The sequence below is a fragment of the Battus philenor genome, unplaced genomic scaffold (genome assembly GCF_028537555.1).
Source record: "Battus philenor isolate CCGP_79_NKW_IND1 unplaced genomic scaffold, ilBatPhil1.0.hap1 SCAF_5, whole genome shotgun sequence".
NCBI lineage: Eukaryota > Metazoa > Arthropoda > Insecta > Lepidoptera > Papilionidae > Battus > Battus philenor.
The window spans coordinates 14,133,335-14,160,720 of NW_027181715.1; the positions used below are offsets into that span (position 1 = coordinate 14,133,335).

The 27,386-nt window shown below is 36.4% G+C and overlaps 1 protein-coding gene and 1 non-coding gene across 2 annotated transcripts; both read left to right on the forward strand.

Annotated features, from left to right (window-relative positions):
- On the forward strand, positions 1–26,288 carry mus101 (mutagen-sensitive 101). The gene is made up of 25 exons (XM_068772423.1): positions 1–195; positions 1,016–1,167; positions 2,035–2,167; positions 3,250–3,357; positions 4,614–4,873; positions 6,166–6,341; positions 7,139–7,245; positions 8,502–8,624; positions 9,155–9,382; positions 10,550–10,739; positions 11,192–11,326; positions 11,763–11,947; positions 12,384–12,556; positions 13,122–13,321; positions 14,869–15,042; positions 16,608–16,727; positions 17,185–17,331; positions 17,729–17,880; positions 18,647–18,748; positions 19,868–19,918; positions 20,522–20,717; positions 22,657–22,814; positions 23,845–24,045; positions 24,879–25,102; positions 25,973–26,288. Exons 1-25 carry the CDS (start codon positions 106–108, stop codon positions 26,166–26,168), a joined length of 3,981 nt encoding a protein of 1,326 aa, XP_068628524.1. The 5' UTR covers positions 1–105; the 3' UTR covers positions 26,169–26,288.
- TRNAS-GCU (transfer RNA serine (anticodon GCU)) lies at positions 21,860–21,941 on the forward strand. Its single transcript has one exon. It is a non-coding gene; the product is annotated as a tRNA-Ser (tRNA).
- Positions 26,289–27,386: the final 1,098 nt, after the last annotated feature.

Here is a 27,386-nt window from a genome sequence, read left to right on the forward strand (position 1 = left end):
GACTTACCGCGCGCATATGTTTTTAGATAAATAACACACGTTAATGTTTTCATGTTGACATGTAATTTTATATTCAATAAGGTAAAAAATTAACGAGGACCAAAAATGACCGATGATATAAATGTTACATTTATAATACCAAAACATTGTGTCTCTGAAAATGATTGTTCCGAAGAAATGAAAGTCGCTTTCACAGTAAGTTCACATTTAATCTGCGATTAAGCACTTTTACGATAGTGACTGATTTGTAAAAGATAACTTCAGATATACGTTATAACTAAAAATTCTCTTTTTTTTATTAAACGCTACTTCATTGTTGATTATCGAATTGTTTTTTTTAAATATTTCATTAATTATAAATGAAAATATTACCATAGTTGAATTTTCATTTGTAAACTGCATTCACAAAATCATACGTTATCTCTTTAATTTTAATTCATCCCGTTATATTAAACGCACCGGTCATACGGCACAAAAGACAAATGCTTTGCTTACTCTCACACGCACGGCCCCACCGGGTCAGTGTTAACCGCTCAGAATGTACATCTTAGGATACTTGTGGGTCAGGTCAAAGCCTCAATCCTGCCCAATCTGATAACTAATATGATAACTCTGTTACTGATTGCATTTTTTCTATGAAGAGAATGTGTTTATTTCAAACTAGAGTGTTTCATGGTGGTGATGATCTTAAAGCAAACAGGGAATGTTATTATTTAAGTCTATTTTCAAAAAATTAGACCTATTACCAGCCCCTGTGGCAAATTTCTTTGACCACTAGGGAGCACTGCTACTTCCATGAATGCTTCTGTATTTACCACACTGTTATCCTCATGAAGAGCTTCTGCATCCTCCAGAGGCAATATCAACCCTTATGAAATGCCCCTGCATCTACCAGGTGACAGTAACCCCTTATGCTCTACCAAACTGCATTTAGGATAGGAGATTAAAAGAAACATGATAAATTATTAGATAGAAGTTGAAAATGTATTCAAAAAAGAAATTTGGTATTTTTCAGGCATGTGAACAGCACAGTAGTGGTGGCCTCAAGGCAGAATGGATTCATGAAAAAAATTATAATAAATTTGAGGGTCTCACTAAAAGAGATGTTATTGTTCTATCTGAATTTGAAGGAGAAATATTTAAAAAGTTAAAAGTGACAAAATGTCTGTAAGTATTTACACTTTAGTGACATAATGATAAACATCACATATTTGATAATTATCAGCAAATAACAGGAAAAAAAGTTTCTTCCCCATTGTGAAATTATCACCACAAGATGGAATATTTGGATAATATTTCCTATATTAAGACATGATCTAAAGCAAAACTGATAAGTCTCACTAACCATGCAGCTGACAATCCCACAGATAATGCATCAGCTAAAAAAATCAAATTCTGGGCCTATAAAACATCAGGTTAATGCAGGGATATTCCCAATAGTGAATGTACTCTTACCATTTATTGTCGTCTAACACATCTGCTCTGTTTACTGATAGCATGTAACAAAAAAAATGTTGTGAAAGAGCCCAATTTGATAGTAAATATAATTGGCTTTAATTCTCTTATAGGGGATATTTCAATTTGTAGCTCCAAGGGTTCCATATGCTCCATAATCTGAGAAGAATACAACAAACTCGGATAGGTTTATTGGTGTCTATCTTCACAATATCCATACACAGTTGTAGAGCAATTAATTTCAGAAATATATCCCTCTTCCCAACCATTATTGATTTGTATTTACTCTGACCACTTCTCTAATGCAGCATTATAAAATTCTCTTTATGGTCCTATAACTGGTGTATTCACAAAGAAGTGTTACAGCCCTGAGTCAGCTAAACAGCACCCAGTAGTCTTATGACAGGTGTGTGAAAGAGAGGCACTGATGTGCATGCGCATCATGTGCATCCGTGCCAGCATTTTCAGAATCATTTAGATCTCTCACAAGCTTCCTTTTTACTAATTGTTTTAATTAAGTAATTATTAATATATAACATTGATTAAATTTTTTTATCAAAAAATCTATTTTATTGATAGGTTGGTAGGCCCTCAATGCCTGTCCTGCTCTTTAATAGAAGGAACTCCTATACCAAAGGGACCTGAACCTGTCTTCACTATTGCAATGAGGGGACTAGTGGTGACTGCAAGTGGTTTTACTAAAACAAAAAAGGTAATTAATTGCACAAGATTTATAATGTGAACAATAAATATATATCAAGTGCCGTAATCCACTGGTGGGCCCTCCACTCAGTGGACCGATAAAACAGTCAAGGTCTTAAGTCAATGCGAGCAGCACAAGTCAAGGTCAAGTCGATTTTCGCCAGCGACATCGAGGGTTTGCTAGGATTTCTCATGGAGTTGAGCTGGCTTTAGTAAGGCTAATCTCAATGCAAAATGAAGGTTGTGTAGAAGCCAGCCTGCAGATACAATACTTTTGGGCCTTGTAGTGGGCGTCACACTTGGCAGGCGTGTTGGCGATCGCATTGGCTAAGTACTATCAACGACGGCTTGTTACCCATCCAAATCAGATAGTTGGCAAAATTATTACATCGGCAAATTATGCGAAAAGTCAGTCATGGTTTAAACGGATGTAGCTCTGTGTGAAAATGGAGAGATTTCACTGGAAGCCTCTTCTATCCTGACATACATCACAAAAAACATCTGCTTATAGTCACCAGAGTGATCAAGGATAAGGGCAGAGAATAAAAATATATAAAAGTACTTCAAAATTACACGGCACTTGATTTGGCACGCTTGTATTGTTACTGTCTGGTTGGTAAAAGCTTCCAACATATAGATATTGATTAGATGCTTTTAAATACAGTTAACTGTAGAGCTCCTACAAATAAATTTAACAGAAGTAGAGTAGTTAAATACGATTACGTTTTTTAAAGATCAGCTATGCTCCCGACTTTGTCTACTTGAAATTAAATAATAAAATTTAAGTATTTTTTTCATTTAAATAAAAATGAAAAGTATCCTTTCTTACTACTTATTACATCAGCTATCTACATAAGACCTGTCAAAATGGGTCCAGCCATTTCAGAGATTAGATGGAAAAAATATACAGACAAACAAAAAAATATGGAATTTTGGTATATGTACCATACACATTCATATGTAGATAGTAAAAATTAGTTAGTTCAATATTACACACAGAAAATCCAATTTTATTTATTTGCCAAATGCCGGTAACTCTATGTGTCCTTTAGTATTTAAATCTAATTTTAGCAAACTAAATATTGTTCACAGGAAAACATTAAGCAAAGAGTCCACTGGATGGGTGGTCTATATAGCTCAGTTTTAACAGAAGAAACAACACATCTTGTGTCAGAAACTGTTGTTTCTGAAAAGTACATTGTAAGTATGTTTAACTTGAAAGAATATTCGCCCACAAGGTAAATAGTCAACCTTGGTAACCTCATCGGAGGACATTGGATACCTCTAGACCTTTCTTATAGACTTTTAGAAGGTTTTTATTGGAAATCGGAAATCTCCCAAATGGAGGCTTTTTTGGTATATCCCAAAAGTGATGAGATAAAATACAAAAATAATTGCTATCTGCCATGCTACATATTATTGTTATATTACATTTACTATGATAACTATGACATAGCTCTTTTTCAACCGTATCTGTAAGCATGTGAAAGAGACAGATGATTAGTGGGCGTCAACAATTGTGAATAAATGTAAAGATGTGTTCACATGACGCGACTTTTGAACTGGCGCAAGTAACAATGTATGTATTTATTAGTAATTATTTTTGTCATCGCTCTTTCCCTTAAAAATGGCGTCTTAAACTTTTTCTATCTCGGTTTTCTATATGAACACATCAAGTTAAATATTAAATAGGAATCAATACAAAACTCTAAATCACAGGTTAAGTAGAAAACAGTTCAAAATCTGCTCAGGTGTTAGAGTAAACAGGAACTATAAATATAAGAGTAAGGAACAGGCACATACGCCAAACGATACGTGAGAAAAATTACCAACTATTATTTATTCACTTTGGAACAAGCGTAGAATATGGTCGATGGCCTTAGGTCAATGCACATAAAAGGATCTTACCGTCCGCGCGTTACTTCGCGCAGTATTAGATAGACAAGCGCATTTAGATAAACAAATATTCCTCAGGGGTCAACACCCCAAATTCACCTGCAGCAGATTAAGATAACCCTCACTAAAACAACATAGTGATAGTGTTGAACAAGTTACCTAAAAATAGTATCAGCTCAGAATACATATATACTGAAGAACAAATTCTTCAAATATTTTTGCAATTGAAGAAAAGAATTAACTGGAACTGAACAGGATATATGCAATTGTCAGTTCTTTGTTGATCGAAACCCTATGCGTGCTCAAAGCCGTGTAAGGATAGGTCTAGTGCACTGTATTAGGTCCTTTATAGAAAAAAAAGTTTCTAAAATGTATCTGATTTTTTCAGTAGATTCACTCATTTTGATGGAAAGAAAAATAAATTAAAATAGCTCGAAACTGAATTTCATAACTTTAAAATATAACATTTTAATTCAACAAAACCAACCACTTGCAAATGGAACAATCTTTACCTGGATGTTATAGACATTTTATTTTGTAAAATATGTTATCTATTACAGAAATCTGTTGAAAAAAATATACCTGTAATGCACGAGAGTTGGGTGGAAGCAGTATGGGAAGCATCGCTTCAAAGTAACGTCAATGGGTCATCATCAGATTTCAATGGTCATCGTTTACCACCATTCGCTAATCTTCAAGTCACAACATCTGGTATCACTAAGAAGGAGAAACTGTTAATAATGAAGCTTGTCAATGAAAATGGAGGGAGTTTCTCTGGTGCATTTCAGAGTGAAACTACAGATGTTGTTGTGCTAACCAAGTAAGTTATTGTGCTGGTATGTTATTGTGATATCTGAATATTTTATGGCTTGGGGTTCACTGTTCTTGAGAAAACGGTCTCAGTGGGCTGGTACTGCGCTCATTTTGCGCCGGAGTTGGTCTTAATCAAGCCAACCCAACTCCTCGAGAAATCCCAGCAGACCCTTGATGTTGCAGGTGACCTCGGGGAGGCACTTCGTTGATCCCAGATGGGTATCTCTCTATGGTGCTACACCCGTACATCGAAGTGGTACGTGAGCAGCAGTCTCGTCATTTTTCAGGCACGCTCTGCACAACGCACTGTCTGTATCGCTTAATTTAAATAGATGTTTGTTAAAGAGGCCATGATCTATTGAGGTCCCTGCCACCAATTGCAGTCGGGGTCGCTACAGCCGGAGCAGAGCGATAGAGAGCTGGCATTTTGTGGTAGGCATTGCCACTTTTGCTTGTCGATACTCCTCATGGCTCGTCTATTGCTTACTGAGTTGACTGCCTGTATGCTCCGCTACAAGAGATCTGGCATAACCCATCGGTAGTGGAATGTGGGGCTCTGGGCCGAAAGCGACCGTGCTGGAGCCTTTCCGATCCAGCTCATCTGCAGCATCGTTGACTCTGGAGCCGTTATGACCGCTATATTTTATTCACTGTAGTGTAACAAGGTTGTTAATACTTACCTCCCTTTTTTCAACTTACTCTTTAATATATACAAATAAATATATTTGGAGTGTCTTTTTGTAACATTAAAATAACCGCTTTTTACTTCATGCATATGTACATGCATATATTACATTTTTTTTTAATTTTTGCCTATCTGGCTTGACCGATTTTGACGTGATCTGATGTAATAAGGAGTAGTTTAAAAAAATTGTTAGCGAGCGTGTGGACTGTATAAACGGATTAAATACATGAAAATGATGGTGGTAATTTAATTATAATTTGTAAAATTTTGTAAGAAACTTAATAACAGTAAAATAATATATAACAATAGACTGACAGAACAAACAAACAAGCCAAGATGCGTAGCGATACGAATTGTCAATTTAAAAATTATAAAAAAAATATAAAGAGGTTTTATATGACCCAGCCAGTTGCCCAACATTCTTTTATCTCATATCATAAGCTATTTTTTTTTGTTAAATTAAAAAATAAATTTTGTTGTTTGAAGTTTCTGTAAATAAGTAGAGGCAAAGTGGCATCAACATTGACACTTGAAAGTCAGTGCAGCTCTGAAATTATCATTAAAAAAAATCAATGTGGAAAAATGTAATATTATTTATATTATACTTTTAATAGAGATGGAGTAGGCAGCGAGAAATACAAGGCGGCGCTGGAGTATGGCAAGGCTTGCGTTCTGCCTTCGTGGGTGAAGGATTCCGTTAGCAAGGGCGTGGCGTTACCCTTTGCCAATTATAGAGTAGCAGGTGCTTCAACTTCCTCACCGCTTGCTGAACATCGCTTACCTGATATGAGTAAGTCTTTGAAGTTGACAATTATAATAAATTAATACACTAGGCAGAGTAATTACGCTTACTAGTTGTTTTACTATATATAGTCTTTTTTTTAAAAAATATTCTTTATTGTAGACGCTAGGATGCATTAGGTTAAATAGTTGAACAATATATAAAATAAGTACAATAGGCGGCCTTATCACACGAGGCAATCTCTTACAGACAACCGTAATATGGAAACAGTAGAAGTGCAAATAATGAGTAGTTAATGTGTATAAAACATACATATATACAAACATACATAAATATTTTGCATATATACTTATTATAGTCTGTTAATGAGTCATTAAATCAAAGAACGTCTGTACTTTTTGAAGAGTTTACTTCAAATGGTCATTATGAACACGAATTTCTAATTTGATTTATCGACCGACGGTCATGATTGAGTGACAACAAATATAAAAGATATCTATTTTTAACAAATTTTCTTGAAACTCTAAACCCTTAAAATAATAAATGGTGAACCTCCCTAAAACACGGTAAATTATTATTATCAGGATCTACTTCCAGGATAGAATAAGGATATAATAATTTTAAATATATTCACATAATGTGGAAAACCTCGCGTTATAGGAGGGCATACATGCCGTTTTGGGTTTCTTGTTAGTTATACACTTAAACATAACTTTAAGCGTACAATTGTAATGATTTCATGTAATAAAGTTACTCTGACATTGGACATGAAACCGCGTAATACAAAAACGCGTTACAAGCGTACAGTGTGTGCACAAATTAAATTATTGTTATTTGATTTTCAGGTTTAAATTTTTCGCGGATAACCAATGTAACCAATGCAAGAGCGCCTAGCAACTTTGTTGATGAATCTAGATCTGTTGACATGACAACTTTATCTGGAAAAATGAAGGTGATATAGATTTAAATGTAATTATTAGATGTAATGTTAGTATGTACTTTGTGTATGTATCCTAAATGTGAAAAAGCTATGATATATTTATCAGTCCAGGGTCTGGGGTCTCCACTTGACACACTTTAAGACCTCAGCGACCATCATATTTCTTCAACTTGCCAAACTGAAAATTATGAACACAAAAGTGAAGACATTCAAGGAGAAGCTTCATGCAGGATGCTTCCAACCTGTGTTGTTAAAATTATATGATGGCCTAAGTCTAGTAGTGAACGCATATCATTGAAATAATGATGTTTATATACTAGTAGTTATTGGAGCAATAAACACTGGCAAAATGGGGAGTGAAGGTGCAAATGGAGCAGTCTCCCAACGTTGGACCTAGGGCTGACAGGGGGGGGGGGTGATTTGATTTTTAAAGGGGGCAATGAGGAAATGAAATTGACACAAGCCTAACCCTCTTGGTTTAATTTAAAAATTATGTATATTACATAGTAGCATTTAAAAAGGCTGTGGTGGGGCGTGGCACAAAAAAGATTGCAAAACTCTGTTTTAGAGGTAGGCGTAAGTTGAACACTTACAAGTGAGAACTTCGGACTATCTAATTTGTTTTGAGCTATATTTATGTACTTTCTCAATCACTCTGTTTAAAATGGTCACTCTGAATTATATTAAAGTAATTTCGACTTCTTTTACTGTATTATTATTATGTTCTTTATTATTTCTGAAACCATTGATTTTTGAATAGTTTTACCCTGTATATCAGGGGTGGTTAAACTGCGGCACGCGAGCCACATGCGGCTCTTTGAATGAATATTTTTGGCTCCGATTGATTTTCTAACTATTTCTATATTTAAATTTATATTATCTATATCAGTTCCCGAGAAATCAAAACAAATTACCGGTGTGAATAATAATAATTTTAATTCCTCCTTGAAATAAGCGAAATGCAAACACCGATCATAATTAACTAACTGGAATCTTAAGTATTATTAGGAGCGCTGTCATACATGTGCGCCATTATATTTAACTTCAATGCACATATTTTGTACTTTTGTTTAAATAATTTCAATAAATTTGATTGTGGTAAAAGAAATTTCTTTGGCGTGTTTTAAATGCGTATTCAATTGCGGCTCGAAAAAAAATCTAATTTAGAAAAGTTGCTTTCACAACCAAAGAGCTTGGCCATTCCTGCTGTATATGTTTATATCTTTATGAGTAAGTTTCATTGTTTAAATTTAGTTTTTAATTTTCAGCTGTCACAAGAGAGTAAACGGTCAAATGAAACTTCTTCTATTGACAAGGAGATATTGAAAGAGTTTGAGAAGTTCGACATGAGTTGCATTAGAAAGGCTGGACCTATATTTGATGGTTTTTGTGTGAGTTTTATTATCAATTTACATACACACATTAATAAGATAATTTTGCCGACATCAAAAATTTTCCAAAATATGCTCTATTAATAGCTGCATAAGGTACTATTAAGTTTGAGAAAGAGATGGGCTGCGTTCGGAAAGCGTCGAAATGTCTAGTCAAAATATTGCAATGAAGATGGGAGTCTTGGAACCATATGTGTGGCTAGTAATAATATATTAGGGGACCGGAAAGTAATGTCGTTTCTGTCGACATATTTTAGGGAAAAACCAATTGATTTGTTACCGCTCCGGCATTGAAAATTTGTATACTAGACGCCAAAGTCCTTGAGCCTGGTCACACAATGGGAAGATTCGGTGGCTTTTCAATCCAGAGAAATTGTAGATGGTTAGCCCTTAAAAGAGTTTTTAGGTTTTGATCTCAGCGCTCTGCTCCCTTGCACCACTTGGGCAATGGTGTCAGGTAAAAAGAAGTCTTCCTTGTAGCTCTAGAGGTCCATTTGGGAGTTAAGGGTTTCAAGTTTAATATTTTGTAGATCTGGGTGACGGGCCTGGAGGGCACGTGCAGGGACCGTGCGGCTGCGTGCGTGTCGCGCTGCGGGGGCGTGCGGTACGACGGCGCCAACGAGCGCGTGACGCACGCGGTCGCTGGCACTACCGCTGCGGGCGCCGCCGCTGCCCGACTGCTGCCCGCCGTGCCCGTGCTGAACGCCATCTGGTTGCTCCGGAGCGCGGAAGCCGGTCGTGCTCTACCTGAGATGGAGGTACATAGAAATATCTATTCATTCATGTTATTATACTGTCTATAACGTTAATTTGTACATCATCTGAAATGTAAAAACTCATCACTTCTCGTTGTCACACCATTATGCACGTTCTGCTACGCCCCTGGATATATTACATAAAACCCTGAGGGGAAGTCAGTCTTATCAAGAAAATAAGAGATAATCTAACAAAATTTAAAGTTAATATTCATTCGTCCAAGGCTTTCTATAGAGATATCCCATCCACCCTTCTTAATTCTTGTCATATTAGGTGATGTTTTAAATTAATTAACTTTAATGAACTTTTATTAGGTAGGAGCAAGAGATATAATAGTAAAAGACGACTATAATCTGATGAAGCATGTGGGTCTGTCAAAAGGAAGCTTCTAAAGTAGCATTAGTCCCCTCCCTGATCAGCAAAACAAACAAAAAAAGAGTTCCTGTAATCCTGTAAATTCCTGTAAATCTGTAAAAGAATAATAAACAAAGTCATAGATAAAAAAAAATTATAAAATTGTAAACAAATAAGATTAATAAAGATAACGCAAAATAAAGTGATAAAATTTAAAAATGTGATACAGAATAATAATGGAATATAAAAAAAGTAAAAAGTAATGTGGAATGAGCGACAGGGAAAGATAGTAGAATTGTGGAAAGAATGAAACAAACTAAAGATAATATGACGTATGAAAGAAGAGAAAGAAAATAAAAATGTCCGTGAAAAAAATTAAATAAATGTTAGCTAGTCCCTGTCCCAAACCAGATAGGGGGTAGAAGTATTAAAAAAGCAGCATTAGCAGAACCTGATACTAAGGTTGTGAAAACCTACCAATCTACCATTCATGGAATATTGGGAAATTACTGTATAAAGGTCGCTTCCAATATGTACAGCAGTGGACGTTCTAATGATAAAAGTTTAAGGCGAAGTATGCATAATACAATACACACATGTGTTATTTAATTAATAATTATTTACACATATACACAATAGGTAAACATCCCATTAAATAACACCGAAGTAGACACACTGATCATCTGATGGCAGCCTGCAGAGTATGATTGAGATTCTTATCACTTAATCATCATCCATTTCACATCACTGTTACACATGTCAATTATCTGCTAAAATATTATAAATAATAAATGTTTATTTAATGTCTTAAACAGTTTCTAATGGACACAACACCATCGACCCCTGTGAAGGCGAGAACGCGTACGCCGAACGTTGAAGCAGCGTCTCCAATGAGCAAGCGTAACCTGCAGCTGTTACGTCACGCTCCCCTCAACCTACCGCCCCCCACGCCTGAACCCGACCCCCCGGAACCGCACGACGACCTAGTTCATCATTACTTGAGCCGTGAGTGGAATTATATTAAACTTTTGAAGTTAGTGGTATTGGAAGTGGTAAATTTTGGTGCACTTAGCTAATGAAACGAAGTGATATCTTACAGTTTCTGATAAACTTAAACACTCAAACCAGTTTTTGTCATTTTTACGATCCATGAACATAATTCACAACATTATCGATAAAAATATTATATGTTTTATTATGGCTATCGAGATATACAAGCATCTATATGTATTATGACGGAACTGTGGTTTTGGCCGGCGTCGACAGATGGTGCTAGTAGTTTAGACAATGACCCCCGTTTTTAGGGACCCCTCTTTCACCCCTTCGTGTGGGATAGGGACTAGTTATACAAAGATATGTATATATATGCATACATACATGTATATATCTATATCTCTTTCAGTTCACACTGTATTGTCATGAAATAATTATTTCATTTTGCAAAAAAATTTTTATAGAAAACGTACCTGAGCCGGTGAAGGAAAAAACACCGGAACCTGTTGCTCCGAACTCGACAATGGCTCCGGTGGCGCCTGATATCACTGAGGACATGGAAGAAGAACCAACCGAAGAAATAGAGCAGATTTTTAGAGGTGAACATAGATTTTTTATTATATATTTTGCTTTAAATAGATGAAAATAAGTTAAAATGTGTCTGATGTTTTTTTATTGTATATAACCTTGTTTGAATCGGAATAACTTAAAAAAATGTCAAAGTAAAAATGTAAAAATCCTTAAAGATTTCTTTTCCAATGATCCTTTCTAAGGCTTTTATAATTTATTTTAAGCGGTGATTCTAAAAGTTGACTGTCCACGGAAGACACGACGGGGTTCTAGATTGACGTGATGCATGTAAGGTTTTAAAGAACTAAGCTAACAGTTGCTGAACTTATTAAAATGTTAACTGCCTATATTGATAGGTGAAGACAACCTTTTAGCTCTTCACTATCAAAAGATACATTTTCGGGGATTCCGCTTGCGTATTTAAACTTCATTAAATAGCTGTTAATATAAAATATTATTTTCCAGGTATAAAGATAGAAGTACAAGGTCTGGACGAGGAGGCGATCTGCGAGTTCGGGGCTGAGGTAGCGGCGGCTGGAGGAGTCCTGGTGGCGGCAGGCGCCGGCGGTTCTTACACCCTGGTACCGCTGGATTTCGACCCTGAAGAGTTGGCCACGCAAACTGCTGAGCCAGTCACCGTTTTCTGGGTGGTGAGTTTTTTTAACATTACAATTATAGGAATTCTTAAGTTACACTAATTAATGCCTTGTTCTGTTGGTAGACATAAAACCTACCAAGCCTACTAACCTACCAAGATGTACTCCCAACCAATGGGATTTCAGACGAACAATACTTTGAAATACTATGATGACCTTGGTTCTTTCGCAGTTCCTTCTAGTCGAAGATCCAAGCATAGTCCTTTTTATTGTTCTTGTTTACGACCACGTCTCAATTTCATAAGTCATCCCGGTAGCACGCTCTGGTCAAGGACCTTCGTCTTAGACATTTCAGTATTTTATACGAGATGTTTCAGAGTTTCCCGAACGTTGGCCATCCGTGTTGGATTCGGCGAGTGATCTCATTCTATAATTTGGAATAGGGATTATATGTATAGATATAATAATTATGACAGGTTATATGATACAGAACGATTGCCTGTCGCAACAAGAGCTGGTGCCGGTGCAGTATTACCACCGGCCGGTGCGGGTACCGCAGTGGAGTGGGCCTGGTCCGCTGAGTGGCGTGGTGGCCTGTCTCAGCACCTACAGCGGCGTCGAGCGCGCCTTCCTGGACGAGCTGGCCAAACTCCTCGGTGCCACGTAAGTAGTTTAACGCTGGTGAAATATCCACCAATTTCAACCATAAGACATACACTACTGGTTCTAAGCCTTACTTATCGATTTTCAATAAGATTGGTTGGAGAGCTTGAATCCAGGGTTTCCTACGACCCTGTGGTAAGCTATAACAAGCTTTCTCCAAGTTAATTCAGTCATGAAAGTCATACACATCACACTTCTACTTCGGACTTCGTGTTGTTACTGTCCCAAGCCCTACCGATCCCAGGAAAACTCTTACGAGCTTTTCTAAGGAAACGATATATGCAGTTGTGCCTTGTTTCATTTTTATTTGGAGTATACATTTTGGTAGAAGGGGAGAAGGAGGATCTTCTGAATGCACACAAGAAACCCCGTCCGCTGGGAAGACGGACAGGGTTATGTGGGGTTAGTACCCACTAAAACCCCCTTGGTGGTTATCTTCGATGCCTTTAGAGAGGCCACCGCAGGAAGAGGAGGAGGAGGGAGTTAACGCTCAACAAATCACTAAAATTGTTTTTTATTGACATCAGCCAACAAGAGATGCAATCGTTTGACTGTTTCCTTCCAGCACACAGTTACGTTTCTGTCGACGCACTACACCGAACGCGCTGGCTTCCACGCATCTTATCTGTCCGCATCCGTCCGGGGACAAGTACGCGGGTGCGGTGAAATGGCAGCTGCCCGCCGTCAGAGCCTCCTGGCTCCTGGCCTGCGCTGAAGCAGGGCGACGCGTCAGCGAGAAGGACCATCTCGTCGGAGACACTAAGGGTATTGTTATAAATTTACATATACACGTGATAAAATGGTGTTTGCTCAAAAATTAAATTTCCGACATATACATCTTCTAGGGATGCCCCGTGGAAGGGGGAAACACGTGCTGAGTGAATTAACGGTGGTAGTTGTGTTTCGCATTGTTTACCGCACGCGCGTTTATCAGCGGGCTGGCGGGCGGTGCACTTCATTGCACGACTATTGCTGCATGGCGGATGTAGCTATATATTAGTCCCTTAGTCAAAAATTAAATGTTTACAATTATTATGGATATAATATTTATAAGTTTTCTTTCTTTTTTATCTTTTATCTATTATAATACACCAATACCTCGCTTTGCCTCGTTTCGTTTTGCGTTTTTTTCGAAGTTGCATCGCTGCTTAATTAGTACTAGTTTTCACTGTGCGTCGTTAGATTTTCGAGGTTGCTTTGTTTTGGGTTCGAGTCTTTAATTTTTTTTTGAAATTTTCTTTTTTTTGTAAATGATGGCAACACTTTTGTTTCTAACTGTGCCATGCCATAAAAACTCGGGGATTCCCTTTCTAACTAAAAATCAACGCAATTTGAATACAGTTTTTTATCCACTTTGTTTTGCAATTTTTTTTAAAAAGAGTATTATAATTTTTTACGTGTTGTTTCTGATTACAAAAAAGGCAAATATCATTCCAATTTATTTCTTGGCAGAGTCATATCATTTTTTTTTCATTTGTCTTTTAAATGTTTACTTTGTCCAATTTTCTTATTAAAAAGTAGTATTTTCGTAACCCTGGAACCTATCTTCGATCTTTACATGGTTTGCTGTAGAAAATCTTAATTCACTTTGCGGCGTTCCAATTTGCGTCGTGTTTATTTGGAACGTAACCATGACGCAAAGTGAGGTGTTGGCGTATTTATTGAATGTACATACTTAAATTATCGTTATTGTACACGCTAGCAACATAAAAAGTTTTATAAACAATGCAATGGGCGGTCTTATCACACAAGGCAATCACTTACAGACAACCATATTATGGAAACATTAGAAGTATAAATGATGGGTAGTTAACGTGTACAAAACTTACTTATATACATATCTATAAAGTATATATACTTATAATAAATAAGGTATAATACATTTTATAAATATAATACAATAATAAACGAAAACATCAAACTCACTTGGATAGCACTTGCCTCGGAAAGAATAAAGAAACACAAAAGGAAAAAGCAATTAACTAAAGCATAAACAATTATAGGTCTAATAAATTGTTCTTAACCATTTTAAAGAATGTTATATATAAACATATTTTATTTATTATAAATATATTTTGTTATTTTTTATGCAATACATTATTAATTGGCCGTATCTCCATTGTCACACTACATTATATTATTTGCGATCCTGAAAATATTACGTCATAAAATCTAAACCCTCTGGAAATAATTTATAATAATACCATAATTTTGATTTTTGTATAATTATCCAATTGTCTCTTTTTGTCCACAAGGCGTATGTATTATTAACACCTTAAATTATATTTGTTAAATAAATTGTTTCTTTCCAGCTCCACCGACCCCAGAACAATCTAAAGAAGAAGTAGACGCAGAGGAAACGATTCGGGGACATGTGACGATAAGGAGAGACAAAGAGAACACGATGCTGCCTCCTCAAGGACGTGACATACTCCGTCGAGCGTCCTTCTCTAATAAGGACGATACACCTAAAGCTAGACCTAATGGTAAAAATTTTTTCTACCGCTATCTATCTCACAGCTACTTCAAAGCATACGCCACTCCCAAAGATATCTATAGGGGGATATGCCATAATCGATACACTAGGCATACGGATTGGCGATCACAGTGTTGTACTATGGTATGCAGAGGATATTGCAAACCATCCCCTGGAAACTTGTTTGTGAGTAGTGGCAATCCTATATAATGAATGCACAAAGTGCTAATTATACATAAGACTGTATCCTGGGGATTTGAACTCGACCTACGAAGACAGTTACTATTGCTCATTTGCTGTCAATTTATGTATAGTACACTATATTTAAAAGTCAATGATTTCAGAAATAAATAATAACGTAAATTTAATATAATAATCAAAATGGTTTTCGAAATTCTTATATCGATATATTTAAATTCATTATTGTATACTATCTGCCTGTGCCTGTAGTATTCCACAAGAAAAAATAAATTAATATAACATATTTCAGTGATATATCTATATAGGGTTTTTGTTTATGTATGATCTGTACATTCATACCCCTTTAAAGCTCTTATTCTATATATCTAGTTGCGTTTGATGCATTTAAACAATATTGTTAGTCACTATTTATAGGTTCAAATAAATTCGGGTTACTATATACTAAAATTTAATATTTACTATCCATACCTAAAGACTTTGTACAGTCAGAAGTTATTAGCTTGTTGTATTGTAATAGAAAAAAATTACAATTTATTAGAGGGACTGGAAGATAATGTCGTCAGATTTTACAGAAAAACCGACTGACCTTTACCGCTCCGGTATTGAAATTTTAAATACTTGATGGCAAAGGGTTGTTGATAACGAAGGTGAACATATTGTTGATTAGAAATAAAAAGCTTGTTAAAAATGTAGTCGTGTGAATTTAACTTAAGAAAGCGACATTACTTTCCGGTTCATCTAATATTTCAGTGTAATATATCTTTAAAGAATTTTGATCACAAGTAAGAGCTATATATTCCCTTTAATGCAACACATACCCCCATCATGTATGTTTACAATGTACAAGCTATGACTCACTTCTTGCATTGGCAAGTAAGAGTTGCTTGGTAAACCATGAAGACGGTGTTGTGGATTTATCTACGAGATCGAATAAGGAATAAGGAGATATGTAAATGAACTAAAGTATCATAGATCAGCGGATGAAGTGGCAGTAAAAATGCCATATAGTGACCAGAGTAGATGTCTGTCTGTGATCTCCACGTCAAATCCTTAAGCCTCCAGTAGTCATCTATGAAGCTCCCCATTGTCCAAATTGTCAATAAGTATTAATATCGGTTTTCCTTGAGCGAGTATGATGCTATATCTATGGTAGCAATAATCGGTCACGCACAAGCTGAACATATCCTGGATTCAGGCTGTATTTAACCATACCCATCTATAGAGGAGGTCTTTGACCAAGACCCTTCAAACCTAAATACTCTTCAAGTTTCCGAACACAAACAAAATCGTGACGTCAGCAGTGATGACATCACGATTTTTAAACATATATACAGTCACTACTATATTGTTTAATATTGAAATCAACACTTCCAGATGGAGACGACATGTCGCCGGCTTCCAGATACATTGCGATGGCTCGCCAGGGTCTCCTTGGTGGAGATTCCCAAGAGACGCCCAAAAGGTTGCAGGAACTTAAAGATGACGTCAGATCAGGTGAAATGTTTGAGATTAATTATAAACATGTGGATATATATCTCTTGTCTATGTGTATAGTCTAGTGAAATATATTATAGTACTATATCAAAAAGTAATGTGATTTATTACTCCCGGGAATTAGGCACGTAAATTTTTTTCTCACGTTCATGGGACTACTCATAACATTTGTCAAAAGTTGGAATATCATTTGGCTCAGACCAAACTCTTTTACAGAATGTTTTAGGTCAGAAACATACTATGTCTCCATTGGTAGATGTCATACTGCATTGGTTCTTCGAGTATTTTTTACCAAAAACTGTACTCATATCCGCAACTACAGTATTCATTTGATTTCGATTTGAATATCTGGTTTAAGCAAGCTGAAAAATCTGTACCAAAGAAGGTCTTGAAGGACAGATAAAAACAAACACTAAAATAAATAGAAATAAATAATTCTGTATATATTTGTCACCAGGTGATGATCAGTTCCGCACACCTCCTTTAGACGACGCTTTGTCATCACCCAATCTGGCTGTGTTGAGCCCTACAACGCGGCGTCGCTTACGAGCCGTGCGATGCGGCGAGATGCCCTCCGATCCAATACGCACACCTATCGACCCATGTAAGTTACATGCGAACGCCCTGTATAACAGGGGTGAGCAACCTTTTTTGCTCGGAGGGCCGCAGTTTCAAAAACAAGGGACCATGAGAAAAATAAAGTATATATACAAGGTTCAAAACATGTTATAAACGTAGTATATGTTTGTATTTAAAATATTCAAAACTAATTAGACACTTTGTTATCCTTTAAGCCTTGCTTCTTGGTATTTTAAAAAAAATAAAAATAAAATTAATTTTTACATGCCTCGAGGGCTGAATGCCACCCGCTGGTTGCTCACCCCTGCTGTATAACATTTTCACTCTCAAATAAGTTTCAGTAATATTTTTAATTAATGCAACAGGAAAATATCTTATTACTAGATATTATATTATACTTTTACACCCTGTATTTATTATAGTCGAAAAGAACCCGGATACACCGGACAGCGCGTTCGGTGCAGCTCTGCGGCCGGGATCAGGTCGCCTGTCTCCAGAGTCCAGGAAGAGGCTCTGGAAGGTGGTGAACGATCTGCCCGCCAAAGAAATGCAGTCAGTTAGGGAGCATCACACTGTGAGTCTCTTTGGTTTGCCTGATTTCCTTCCGATATTGTAAGTTAATTTTGGCAACTCCGATGAAACTTTTTATAGTCTGTGGTTCCATTTTTATGTTATGCATAGAGTTTCTTTAGTGTCCAAGATTTTAATTTAGTGTTCTAATAGAAAAAATAAATCAATGTAAAGTATTACAGAGTGCTCACTTTATTTATTAATAAAATATAAATTAATTATAAGATAAATACTAGCCGATGCTGCAAGTATTCAGCCTAAATGTCTGGCGCGATAGTAATCTTTATATTTTTTCCTTTAAAAGAACTTGCTGGTGAGTATGTATTTACACTTTATTGTACACAAAATTCTTATCGCAAAAGGTCTTATCGCTCGAGGCGACCTCTACCAGACAACCTTTAGATGGATATGTGAGACATGAAGGAGAGGGCAGTTTAGGTTGTACATATATACCAATACATACATTACGATACACATACATATATATAAATATACTTATATACATTTATAAACAAAAACATACATACAAACGTATGTATGTATGTATGTGACATACGTATTAAGAAACTGAATAAAAAAACATGAATGAAATCAGTCAAGTCGTTTTTAAGTTATGACGTCACCAAAAAATTGAGATTTTGTAAATTTATACTGTTTGGCAGCAATTTAATTGCGTCATTCCTTTTATTAGCACATATTAGTGCGGTTGAAACATCTAAAAGAATCAACTCTGTCCGGAGAATATATTGTAACAATTGTGTAAATTTCAGCCGCTATCTGAGATACGCAATCGTTTCCTGGCGCAGTTCAATTCTGATGCAGCCACGCCACCCTCTGAGCACACAGTGGCGCCACGGAAACTCAACTTGCACGTAAGAATGCTTTATACGAGTTCCCAGGTTCAATTCTTAGTTCGTTCAACGTATAACCTGGCATGTTAAAAGTGTAAACTAAATCGATTCTCAATATATACTATGAAATAAGTATTTATTCCTCCGAATAGGCTTTGCTAGGCATTTTCGATAAGTAAAGACATTGATATAACATATATTTAAATATGTATTTATTCATAACCCATTGCCAGTTTCAAAGTGATGATTCTATGAAGAAGAACCTGGCAAGAATCTCGGTTATTACTCTTGCAATAATAATTTTTACACTATTCCTTGTTAGTACAGTGTTTCCCTGTCTTTTTTGTATCTTGTCCCACCTTAATGTATGTAATCCTAGGTAACATATATAAATTTTATATTAAAGCGAATAGGTTACAACGGTGTCGAGTCAACAATCAAATTCAAATTCAAACAATTCAACAATCAAATTGTCTCTATGTAGTTTGTAGGCCCACGTTGGGAAACACTGGACTAGTGCAATTTATTTATTCAGTCATTCTTTCATTCATTCATTCTATCATTATTTGAATTTTTACTATATCTTCATTATATACTATAGAATTCATTACGGGTTTTAATTAATCTTTGCACAAGGCTTACAGATCTGTATGTCATAGATAAAAAATTTTGTTGTGGCATTTTACACAGATAAATTGTAGGATTCTTCCTAGAGATAGGTCTTGGAGCTATGATAACACGAAGTCCAAAGTAGAAGTGTGTATATTGACATAAAACTATGAAAACTATATTTAACTATTAAATATAACAAAATTGTCGGCCAATCACAAGGCGAGAATTAATGTAGAGCGATGTCTCTTTCGCACCCATAAATATAAAACGACTGCGCGACGACGATGTATTAAAATATAAATATCACGATATTAGGGTTTCATATGCGAATTAATCTGAGTAAAACTGATAATATTTCAAACTGTTTTTTTAACTGATCACTTTGACAATTATTCGAGAGACAGAGTAATTTACATCAATTACTTCTCATTGTGACTCCCTCAAAATTAAATGATCTAGCTGTGAGATAAATAATTACTTTATTGAACTTTAAATCAATGAATAAGATTTTAATATTTCTTACTACAGGAACAATTGGACACGCCTCCTTCGAAAATGGCGAAGTTGTCTCTGGATCAGGTAATCATTTTATTTATTAACAGTTTTCAAATCAGTAATTAGAAGTTGAAGTAGGCAAGTCATATAGCTCGCAGAGCTGGACCCTAGAGTTTTAAAGTTCTGCGATCGAGGCGACGGATCGACAAGGTTGCCATAAGCTGCTTTGTGCAGTACGCTTCCTGGTCCTGTTAAAAGACTATGGGGTAGACCTATGTCCAGCAGTGCAGATGATGTGAGATTCTACGTAAGACACCTAAAGGTAAAGCTCTCGAGTGGTGAACATGAGCTGGTAGACGATGCGTAGGCAGGTCCTCCACTAGGTAGACAGACGACATAATCAAGGTCGGGGAAATCGTTGGTTCCGGGCAGCGCAAGACCGGTCAGCGTAGCGATCTTTGGAGGAGGCATCAACCTTGCAGTGGGCGTCTATCGGCTGAAAAGAAGGTGAAGATATAGAGAGACTTGATGTTCAGGGTAGAGTGCATAGCTCAAGATCTAATGGTCTCTCAGGATTGGCTGGACCGAATGAGAGCCCGCCAGTAATCGCCTCTATTTCAACAACCCACGTGACCGTGACTTTCTATAGCAATAAAAAGGAATTATTAATTTCTGTTGTTTCCACAGACCGCTGGCGGTATGAGTGCTGCAGATGAATATCAAGGCGATACGGCAGCTACCAGCGCTTCCAGCGTTTCTAGCGCTTCGAAGACGCTCCCTCCAGCAGTGGACGCCCAACTGCAGCGTCTCAGCGCTGCGCTTACCGGCCGTCTTAGTACACCGCGGGCGAGACGTACGAGGGACTCTCTCAGCATACCCCCACGTATGTTACACATTGAAAGTATTTTTTTCAAATTAATAACAACGCCATCTAGTTTTATTTATAATAAATAAACTATTTACGATGTAAATTCAAGGCAGAGACCTCACCCAAAGAGCGTCATGATGACAGGACTCGTACTGATCGCATCGTGCGACTTCTCTCGTCATTTATTATACCGTTTGTCGTCAGTATTATAAATAGTCGTAGTAGTGAGAAATAAAACATAAAATCGAAAATTAAAGTAGGCTCGGGTAGGTAATTTAAACAAAAATATAAACACAGAAGAGCAATAAAAGTAACAGAATAATGTAATGAAATAAAAATGCATACATAAAAATCAAAGAACTATAAGGTGTGATATACATACATTTGTAATATCAATAAAAACCTTAAGCTATATTAAAATAAGAATAGATTCTGATACGTTGTTACGGATAGAATTACACTGTGATTATTAAGGAGAGGATGAAAGGCGATGCGAAGAACGAAATTAAGAATGAATGAAAATGTAAGATTGTCATATAAGTTAGAGAATGAATGAACGAAGACTGGAAGAAGAGACTGAAAATGAAAAGACATTGAAAAAGTCTATTAAAAATGTTCAAGTCCCTTTTTCAAAAGGTGTTCGAGAGGCTCCCAAAAATAGAGGTCATAAAAAATATAATCATGGTCTTTCATCATAACTATCATAAGGTGTCCATTGCTAACTAGAACTCCTCAATAGATATCCAATACGAGCACGGTGGGCAGCAGCCTGGAGCCGGATTCTTGGGAAGGCTTTAATAATATCATCTGTCCTTGTTATGGGTCCACTTGAGCTTTTTAAGCCTCCCGTGCCCACCTTTTCTGTTTACTATGTTACTTGCCCATTGCCCAAATTGCCAATTAATATTAATTTCGGTTTTATTTGAGCGACTATAAAGCCTGTAGTGAGAGATGGTCTCTGTGAAATGTATGGAGGATGCCTATGTCCAGCTGTGGACAAAATAGCGATGATGTACTTTGATATATTACAAAATTCATAAAATTTGTGATAATCGAACCTTTGAACAATGATCGTAATGAGCAGTCATTAATTATTATGTTTGAATTTTTAATGTGATAACAACAAAATGTTCGTTGATTTGGGTAATGGTCGTCGCGACGAGGTGGCCGAGAGGTTAAGGCGTTGGACTGCTAATCCAATGTGCTCTGCACGCGTGGGTTCGAATCCCATCCTCGTCGACTTTTTTTGTATATATATCTTGCTTTATTATTTTTTAAATTTACTACGAAAATATCTAAAACATTTTTTCTAAATTTTCTTAAATAAATATTTTGGTTTTTTACTATATATTTTTAATCATTTATGAGTAATTTATTAACACATTCGGTCTCTATATAATGTATGTTACAAAATATTAAAAAAAAACGAAATAAAAACCAAGAGTGTGTGTAGGCGATTGCAATGTAGTATATAGTACATAGTTGACGCTGCTGCTTAACCTCTGGAAACAGAGCAGAGGAAATACTATATAACTAACGCACAGAGTATGAATTACATAAGATTGTATCCCGGGAATTGAATTGGCAACCCGCTATCCAAAGCCACAGTCTTCTACCGCCGGGCTAGCACTGTTTATCTTTAATTAATAAGTATATTTATGTAATATTGAGGGCATCCGCAGTAGAACTAAAGTCACCGAATTAGTTTAAAGAATTTCATGTCTGAAGTGGCAGTGGTCGTTGGGACCGATAGGCTCTCAAGTGGCGACCACGAGTCTGGTTAATCCCCCGTTATGTGATATAAACAAGGTTGTAGGAAATACGGGTTGCGCTAGAACGATCACCATGACAAACTTGTGATGATGACGGTGATAGTTAATTTTGTTGACAGTCTTTAATAAATAAAATAAAAAAAATGTATCTTCTCTTGTACTAAACACATTTATCTCTACAGAGTCCGGACCTGATCCAGATCCCGAGCCTATGTCGCAGCCTAACACTGTGGGCTGGGACGACAATGTCACGCAGCAGTCCCCGGTGAAGTCACCCCAGCAGCCTCCGGAGCCGATTCCGCCGCCCCCTAAGCGCTTCATGCTCTCATCCAACGTTGACGTAAGAACTTCCTCCTCTGTCTTCTTCTCTCTTCCACCAGTGTTAGTTTCATCTGTGATACCATTTAATACCTATTGTGGTATATACAGGGTGGTTGATATAGCATAAAATTTTTGGGCCAATGTACAGTTTGTCAGCAAAAAGATTTAAAGCGCACCCAAGACTCCGTTCGGATAATTTAAAAAAAAAATATTTAGTTTAGTTTTTTGTTACGTTTGAGAGTTTTTCGAAAATAAAGGTAGCCTAAATTACTCCTTTCCCAAGCTACCTGTCAGTATAAGTTTTGTCAAAATCTGTCCAGCCATTACAGAGATTAGACAAATCAAAGAGACAGATATACAAACAAAAAACAAAAAATGTAATTTTGGTATATGTACTATATATCTGTATTCATAAGCATGTAATAAAAAGGGATCATTTTGATATCACAAACAGAAACTCAAATTTATGATGATTGTGTCAAAACATCCAATGAAATGTAGCGGTTTTTTGGATGTTTGGCAGTTAAAATTACACGGTACTAAAGTATGTTATACGTATTTATATAATATTAGTCTGATTACCCCTGGAGCCTTAAGATTCTGGAATGGAGACTAAGGAACGACAAGCACAGTATAGGATGTTCACCCACAAAGTGGACAGATTTTGTTGAGGTCATACGCTAGACGAATGTCGTTTCCAACGGGTCATATTGGAAGTCTATGAGAGAGGTTTATGTCCAGTAGAATAAGCGGGTAAAGCGCAGAGGGCACCTTAAACTTCTCTTAACCATTAATAGCCTAGAGGTTCAATTTTGATACCAATCTTTTAAACCGAAAGTTCACTTTACTCTCAGTTTTTTTTTATAAGTTGGCTGTACGTATTTTACTGTTGTATAATATTCATTCCAACGAAATTAAAGAAAAAAATCTATTTTTCCCTTCATCTAGACCCTCAAGCAAACACAGTAATATTAAAAAAATCACTTTCGTAAATCACGCTATTAAGGGTTAAGGCATGAACTTAATCAGTGTCCTCATAATGATTTCAGAACCGGGAAGAGATTGCCTCGATCATCATGCAGCTGGGCGGCCAGGTATGCGAGGGTACAGAGTTGGACGCCAGCGCGACGCATCTGCTGTGCGCTGCACCTGGTCGAAGCGAGAAGATGCTCGGCTCCGTTGCAGGTGGACGCTGGGTGCTGCATCCGGCTTATGTTGCCCGTAGTCGTACGGCTGGACGGTTCCTTGATGTAAGTTGACGGACGTGAAGACTTTAACTTATGCTTCATCATTATAAATACATCTGACGTGGTACTGGGCCTAGCACATTGCGTGTATAATATATCAGCATAAAATGTTGAAGCTCATGCATCTATTTCTATTCATTCTGTATTAAGTGATCTCTCTCAAGTATATTACATTTATTTACTTTTTAATTTAAATGCAACAAGTCAATAATTTCTGACAATAAAAAAATCCGCTGGCACAGATAAAATATACAATGATTAATTTAAAATTTTTCCTTATAGTAATATACTAAAAATATTATTTATTGCTTTTGAAACCATTGATTTTGGTTATGATACATTCATTTAGGCGAATAAACTATACATTCATTCCTTTATAGTGTTTACACCAATAGCCAACCACCCTGCATAAATAAACATTTATTAGCCTAAGTATTTGGTTTAAATCATCAGTATTGATTTTTGCATAGGGTGAACTATGCATTAATTAATAAATGAGCTATAAATTCTCACCTTCCAAGCATTTACCTATGATTAATCATCCTGTATAAATAAACATTTATTAATCGAAGTATTTGGTTTAGGTTTATGACAATAAATAAAATTTTATCAACATTTTTTCGAGCTTAATATGCGTTGATATATTTGTAACCGTCTAATGTAAGATCGGTGAGAAGAAGGACAAAATTGAAAAAACGCACACGAGGTATTTAACAACCGGACGGTTTGAAGTACGATATCCCTTATAAAAATTCAAAATTAGGTATATTCCTAATTGTTTCTCTAAATCCTGGAACTTGTATGATCAACCCTTCACATATGTTAACGTAATTCAGGAGGAGGACTTCGAATGGGGTAATCCTCGAGCCACGTGCCTGCCGCAGCTGAGCGGTGCGGAGGTGATGTTGGCCCGGGCCGCGTATCGCTGGCGATATGCGCGCGCCCGCGGTGAGCCTGGGCCCTTCGCTGGGGTGGTGGCGCTGCTGCACATACCACCAACGCGACGACGCCTGCTCACGCGGCTCGTGGTGGCTGGAAATGGCGAGGCACCACCTGATGAGTTAGTACACTATTTTAACCCTTAAATGCGTGACTTTTATTTATATTTTAAAAATATTTATCTTGCAGATAAGTACACTAAAATTCAGGGAAAAATTTTAAAAAATGTATACAATACTTAATATACTTATTTAAAAAAAATTGTAGAATTTACTGCAAATTATGATAAATAACATTATGAATTTACTTTGAAGTGTAGTACTCATTATACATTTAAGTGGTATGTTGCAGTTTTACATCATTATGCATTTAAGGGTTAAGGTTCTATGTCGAATCAACAGCGGGTTGTAGTGACGTAAGTTAGACACGCGGTTAGGAATCTTTGTGGGAAACCTATCCTTTAGTGACCCTGCTAAAATAATGATTTAATGAAACAAGGGATCAAAGATTTATTGCTCAAACCAACTCCTTGAGATATCTCAGCACACCCTTGATGTCGTCGGTGATCAGGATGGTACACCAGAGGCTATCCTCGTACACTGAAGTACTACATGGGCAGCAGTCTCGTCCTTTTCCAGGCAGGCCTTACATAGACACTATGCATAACACCTAATGTAAACAGAAATTTGTTAAAAAGACCATGGCCGGTAAGGTGCCTGCCAGCAAACGCGGTGACGGCAGCCGGAGTTTTGAAGAGATGGTAGCTTATTAGCATTTCCTGCTGTTTGTCGGAATTCCACATGGCTGGTCCAGTGTTCACTATGTCAACCCCTAGTACGCTCCTATACGAAATCTGGTCTTACCAACTGGTAGTGGGAATGAGGGGCTCCAGGCGGTAAACGAGCACGCTGGAGTCTCCAGACCAGCTCATGCAGCATCGTTGCTTCTGGAGCCGCTATGACCTTAATAATAAATAATTTACCTTTTCCAGGCCGCCGTACACGAATGAGGATATCACAGTTTGCTTTGCGGATATAAAACGCTACCCGCTGTCGGAGCGGGACGCCGCGTGGCTAGTGTCCAGACGCATCCCTGTTTGCCAACCTGTTCTACTTAGCTGCTACCTAACTGATGAAACTCCTCCGGATCCCGTACAGCATTGTTTACCCGAATTTAGACCTAAATAGTATTGTAAATAGAGTATATAATAATATTGTAGATTTATCTGTACTGCATCCAAAGGGCCGTTCTTAAAAAACGTCATCAGACATTTCACTTTTATGAATCCCTCTCCTTATATAACACTCTTTGAATATATAAATTTTATTAATAAGGAAATTTAAATATTATTTCCGAAATAAAATAAAACAATTTTAATGACACAAAAAAGTACCGAATATTTTTAATTAATAACGAAATTTTGAAATATAAGACAAATAAATAATTTTTTCATTGTTCAGATGTCTAAGAGTTTCTTAAATGTTTTGACATATTTGTAGTGGTCATTGAAGTATCTTAACGGTGATCGTTACTTTATCCTAACTTAAAGACCCCCCCAAACCTACCCCCCGCCAGAACGAACGTTATTTATGAACGGTTCCATATGTATAGAAATAAGCTCAACAGCTCGATCTTTAGAACTTTAAAACTGACTGTTGGCGGTAGATGCAAGTAAGGTTTGAATCGGATTTTATTTTAAATAAAATGACTTAATAATGATTATGATTAAAGAATTAAAAAAAAAAAAACAGTTTCTGTGTTTCATTTATGCTATATTACACGTAAGCACGTATACATATGAAGGCTCATATACGTACGAAACACACAAACAAACAATATGAGCATATATTCGTGACACAAAGTTTTTATAACTGGCCAGTGGAAAAATAATATTAAAATAAATATACTAGAATTCGAAAATGGAACTTGCAATTTTTATTCATCTATTTTGCACAATGTCATTGTTTTTACAAATTGGCGGCATGTTAAAAATGTCGTTTAGCTTTTATTATGGATTTATGATATAACATCAGTTAGTGACACCGAATGTTTATGGAACAGGCCAGTTTAAAATTAATTTTAAATATAGTTTTTAATTCAAAAATAGAATTTTACTAATTTTTTAACCATTACATCATGCTGTCATATTCATAAATTGGCGGCAAATTAAAAATTACGTTTCAATGTCATGGATTTAATATTCAATACCGGTTAATGACACCGAATGTTTAAACAACAGGCCAGTTTAAAATTAATATTGAAAATAGTTTAAAATTTGAAAATCAGAACTACTCGTTTTTTAAACTACATTATCCCATGCTGTTATTTATTTTCATAAATTAGCGGCAAATTAAAATGACGTTTCAGCTTTATTACGGATTTAAGATCGGTGAGTAGCACCGAAT